At 28.6% G+C, this 5,724-nt stretch overlaps 1 protein-coding gene across 1 annotated transcript in view; it reads right to left on the bottom strand.

Annotated features, from left to right (window-relative positions):
* The window catches only part of LOC101491335 (cysteine synthase-like), a 4,383-nt gene extending 1,789 nt beyond the window's left edge, over window positions 1–2,594 (bottom strand). Inside the window, exons 1-8 of the mRNA XM_073367951.1 lie at window positions 2,457–2,594; window positions 2,290–2,340; window positions 2,067–2,176; window positions 1,899–1,956; window positions 1,105–1,368; window positions 887–1,024; window positions 695–746; window positions 3–42 (exon numbers count right to left, since the gene is read on the bottom strand). Coding sequence (XP_073224052.1) covers window positions 3–42; window positions 695–746; window positions 887–1,024; window positions 1,105–1,368; window positions 1,899–1,956; window positions 2,067–2,176; window positions 2,290–2,328 — 701 coding nt within the window. The 5' untranslated portion in view covers window positions 2,329–2,340; window positions 2,457–2,594. The remainder of the gene's footprint in view (window positions 1–2; window positions 43–694; window positions 747–886; window positions 1,025–1,104; window positions 1,369–1,898; window positions 1,957–2,066; window positions 2,177–2,289; window positions 2,341–2,456) is intronic.
* Between the last annotated feature and the right edge of the window lie 3,130 nt (window positions 2,595–5,724).

Genomic DNA, 5,724 nt, shown 5'->3' with positions numbered 1-5,724 from the left:
CAGGAATCATACCAGCCCCAAGCCCTTGGATTAGATGTTTGCCTTTGAAATGTGTGCAAATTGAAAAAAGCAATTAGCAAATGGCATGTCTAAGGGCTTGCTTAAACATTAAAGAATATAATTCTTACATTTATATAAGACATCTAAACAAAAAACAAATTATAACAAAGCAATTAATAACAATAATAATATTTAGTAGCTAAGCAAAGTCAATGATAACCCCAGAGACTGATTGCAGCTTTGAACTTCCAAAACACAGTTAAGCCAACAATCTAACACTAGAGACGTAGGCACAATTGGCCAAACTCTTTTATCAAATCTCGTGTATTCTTTGTTTGTGTTTTTCGTATCTGTTTTCATTTGAGGCAGAGTTACTATTCTAAGATAAGGGAATCCAAAGCCACGTCACTCCAAGTTGAAATTGACAGACATGCACTTATTGACTTGATAGCTGCATGTTCTGTCTAAGGCTTGATTGTGTCTATTCTAATTTGGATTTAGTTTCAACTCTCTTGTTCATGGCATACAACAAATTTAAATATACAGTATATTGATTAAAATAATATTACAAATAAGTATTGGATATTTCTTTCTTGACTTTAATTTTTCATGCATACAGTAACATTCACATACATTAAAATTAGCACTAGAAGACTGAAGATAAGAAAAGAAGTATTCAGAATCATAAAATTACCTGGCTTTCCTCCATTCAGAACTGCACTTTCACTTGGTTCAACACCATACACCTAGAGAGAAAAACAACAAAAATAATAAAATTAGCATAAACAAATAGTAAGAAAATTTCTTCACACATTCACTCCCAACACAAAATGTATACACAAATAAATATATTAAGAAAACTTGTTCCTATTGTAAACAATTCAACCTTGATCTCTGGATTTTTCTCTTTGAGGAACTTCCCAGCACCTGTTACAGTTCCACCAGTTCCTATTCCTGAAACTAAAGCATCAATTCTCCCTCCAGTGTCTCTCCAAATCTCAGGGCCAGTGGTCTCATAATGAATCTAAAACGACGACAAATTCATCAATTACAAGTTTTTTCCGACCAATCAACCAAATTAGGAAATATGAATTATGTAAATACCTTTGGGTTGGCAGGATTTTCAAATTGATTGAGCATATAACTATTCGGCGTCTTCGCCAATAGCTCATTTGCCTTCCCAAAAACACCAGCAACTCCTTTGGCAGCGTCTGTTAGATACACCTCAGCTCCAAAAGCTCTCAGTATAATTTTTCTCTCAAGACTCACATACGATGGCATAATCACTAAAAGTTTATAGCCTCTCAGCGCTGCTATGGACGCCAATCCTATGCCGGTGTTACCACTTGTTGGCTCAACAAGAACAGTCTTTTTATTTCAACCAGTGTTTAAAAGGATTAAACTAAATTAGATCATGCATTCAACAATATACTATAGATGGATGAACAAGTCAATATCAACATTATAAGCAAATAACATTGGAAAATCTCAATCAAATATGGTAATAAAATTTGAATAACACAGTTGTCCATATAAAATCAATGAGTAAAAAGTGCATGGATTTAGAGTTGAGTTGAATTGACTTATTTAAATTTATCTACTTACATAAGCACTTGCGAACCAGTTTGAGAGAGTTTATAGAAGTAACTTATGATATGTTTATACCAGAATAAATACAGAAGAGTAAAGACTAGTCTCCCTAATAGAATGTTAAACCGATCAATTCAAAATTGACTGAATTAGTGTTTTCAGCTTATTTCCATAAACTCTCCAATATAACTAATGAAAAGTGTTTATTATAATCACTTAATTAAATTGTTTATCCAAACATGACCTTACTGCTATACTTTTGAGGCCACAACAAGAAAAACTAGATATCTAATTCTAACTTGACTAACCTTTCCAGGTGTAATGAGGCCTTTACTCTCAGCATCTCGAATCATGCTCAACGCTATCCTGAATTCAATAAAAGAAGATTATTATTACAAATTCTTATCTAAGAATCTTAAAACCATACACTTCCAAAACAGCTCTAGTTTATGAAAACGAGGAATTCAATTCCATACCTATCTTTGACACTGCAGCATGATTGCAAGTATTCAAGCTTAGCAGCAATATGAGCTACACACCCTTCTGTAATGTTGTTTAGATATACCAATGGGGTGTTCCCAATTAACTTCATAATAAACAAAAGAAGAAAAATTACTATATAATCATTCTAAAAAAACTATAAAGATAGTGAAGAGAAAAAAGGTAGGAGAAAAAATAGTTATTAAGAGAAAATATCACTTCAGTGACATCCTTCTTGATTGCAAAGTGTGGCTCCATGTTGAAGAAAGCCTGCAAAAGCTTGATAGTTTAGAAACCACAAGGAAAAGAAAGCATCATATATATATCAATAATTTTACTTGGAAAATAATAATTGAAGTATGAAAAGAAGATTGGAAATTTTTCACTTGTATGTCTTGAATGAAAGTTTCAGATTGTTGAAAAACCAACAAGTTTCAGCTTGACCCCGTGACTATATTCTAAGAGTTATTACTTATTAGACTTTTCTACTTTCGAGGATATCAAAAGCTATCGTGTTTTATAATTTATAGACACGAGTGTTGGTAGTATTTTTGGAATTTTTTTAGAAGTTTAATTAACATGCATTTTTGGGGTCAAATGATTTTAGAAAAGCATCCAATGAAAACTCATAGTATTGCTATATAAACATACTTTGTAACTAATTTTAAATAATTAGAAAATTTTAACTCTAATGATTTTGTTGCGGCGATGGATCCCATGGGTGTCGTGGTCAATAAACTCTAATGTATTCTCTAGTTTGGATTGGAGCATAATTTTAGTAGATTATTAAACTTCATTATAAAACTTTTGTTTCTTTTCTATTTTTTTAGTATTCCTATTTTAAAGAAAATTAATATATAAATCTTCCATTAAATAATAAATACAATGTTAACAAGTGCCATTTAAAAAATTAAATGCAAAAGTATAATTTTGAAAGGGGTGTATTTAACGCCTTTGAAATTTTAAAAATTGATATTTTTTACCCAAAATTGATTTTTATTTTTTAATTCTTTAACATCATCCAACAATCAAATAATCACAATACTGAAGGAAAAACCACATTTTGAACGATTAATCAGTTAAGCAAATTTTATATAGATTTAATTGCAGTTTTAGTCTTTTTATCTTTACTGATAAATGAAATTGATTTTCCTATTTTAAAAGTCAACAAATTTTATCTCTTTCTTTTATTCTTTTAACTAAAAAAAAAATGACATGACATGTTTTAAATACGTCACATATGATACAATGATATAAAATTACTAATACCCATAAAATTATAATAAAACACCGTAAAAATTTATCGTCATTTTTAAATTTTATATACATGTATATATTTAATATTTTTTAATATTAAAAATTATAATATTCTCTCTATAAAAATTTTGATTTTCATATTTTTTTAATTTTATTATTGTATAATAATAAATAATTATCTATATTAATTATAATAAATATGAATTTCAATTTATTATTTTATATATATGAATGGATGCGGATACGAATGGAGAAATATGAACGTCGTCACGATCGGGAATGAAAATTTAAATTTGACACTTGATAAAAATAGATACGAGTGCGGATTTTCTCGACTACTTGAATGCGAGATGGGGAAGGCAAAACATACTCTTGTCCCGCCATATTGTCATTCATGTCTAGTTTGGTTGGAGTACATGGGCGATTTGTTTAGGATTTTGGTTTCAATTCTTATTTAGGGTTTTAGAATCCTTAAATTTTAAGCAAGTCTTTTCATGTGTCTTACTGCGTGGGTCATCATATTTAGTATTAATTTATTTTTTTATGCTTGTTAAAGATTTTCATTTGCTTTGTGGTGTGTTTACATGAATTTTTTAGTTGTAGTTTATGCTTTGTTCATAAGAATTGTTTAAAGATAGTCGTATTTATTTTATGGTTGCTCTGACTATTCTTTTTCGCTTTCAACTAAGTTCATATGAATTGTTTAAAGATAGTCCTACTTAAGTTTTGTTTAATAGTGGTTCATTTTGATTCTTATTTTATGGTTTCTCTAACTATTCTTTTTCGCTTTCAACTAAGGCTTTTATGAGTTCATGGTTTATGTTTGAATAGTTTCATCAACTTTTATCTTTTAATTTCTTTCATAGACTTTTATCTTTCAATATCTTTTAATTTCATTTAAAATATGTTTATTCTAGCACACTCAAGAAAAATTTGAAAGAGACAATATTAGAGTTCTCAAATATGAAGATGGTAATGTACATTGATTTTGTAAATTATTTCTACTTGGTAGCATTATTCAAGATTCTAGGTTATTACAGCTTGAAAATAATGTATTGAATATATCTAACTCTTAGTAATTAGGACCATAGTTGAAGATCATTTTAAGGTAATAGTGATATTATTCAAATGTGTGAAGTAACTATAAACAAGCAGTTCAAACCGATAATTAGTACAACTTCTAACATTAGCAATTAGATCTTTCATTCCACTAAGATATGTTCTAAGATAAAGGAGAAATTGTCTCATATTGATTAGGGATGGGAATAGGCTAAGCCGTCCGTCAGTGGCTTATGGCCTGACTTACTTATGGTCTGACCTGATCTGGCCTATTTAATAAAAAAGCTAGGCTCAGACTGTTTTTAAAGCCTATTTATTTAAATAGGTCAGACCCAGGCTTATAAAAAAGCCTATTAGGCCTGACAGGCCGGCCTATATATATTTTATTATTTATTAATATTTATTATTATTATTATTATTATATTAATAATATTATTTCCTATTTTAAATTATATCAATTAGGCAATCACTCAGTGAGACATTTCATATTCAGTAGTTGTTCCATATTCGGTAGTCGTTCAATTAGTCAATCACTCAATAGTCGTTCTATATTTGTTTAAGAGGTAATAATGAGTGTGTTTGTTTCAGAAAAAAAAAAAAAAATTATTATTTGATACAAAAAATTATTTTTTAGGGTTTAAAGGATGTTTGATTCATATTTTTTAAAAATTATTTTAAAAAGACTTTTAAATAGGCTTCCAGACTAGACCAGACTTTTAAAAAGATCAGGTTAGGCCGGAAAAAAAGCTTATGATAGACCGTAGGTCAGACTTAGGCTTAAAAAATAAATCGTAGGCCAGACTCAGGCCTTTCAAAGTCTGGTCTGGCCTGGCCTATTCCCACACCTACTCTTGATATATAAGTCATCGTCATATTTTTAAATTATTGTAATAGCTAGAGATAACTTTTAGTTTCTTATTTATTTATTTTTTTTTTTGGGTTAAATTATTGGTATTCACTTTTGTAATTATCAACTATTATTTTAATGTTTTTTTTTCTAGAGAACTATTTTAGGCAAACATTTTTTTTTTGTTAGAAATTAATATGAATATTTACTCTAATAATTTTTAAGTTAAGAATAAGTTGGATATTTTAATATTTAATTAGATTAGTGAGAAGATGTCTATGTTTTTTTTTTTAAATCACACAAAAACATCTGCATTTTTGTTAGAAAATTCTTTTTCTTTTTAGGATTTGGTAGAAAAATCTTAACAATTTAAAAATGAATTTTTCTAAAGCTCCAACTAGTGTTTTGATTTAAGTGTAAAGTTGGTTAAATACAATTCATTAATAAATTTAACGTATGTTGAATTAATTAGAAGTATCAAAATTTGAATC

Source organism: Cicer arietinum, chromosome 4 (assembly GCF_000331145.2).
Source record: "Cicer arietinum cultivar CDC Frontier isolate Library 1 chromosome 4, Cicar.CDCFrontier_v2.0, whole genome shotgun sequence".
In the NCBI taxonomy this organism is placed as follows: Eukaryota; Viridiplantae; Streptophyta; class Magnoliopsida; order Fabales; family Fabaceae; genus Cicer; species Cicer arietinum.
The sequence above is the reverse complement of the archived record's forward strand: the minus strand, read 5'-3'. Positions and strand labels throughout refer to the sequence as shown.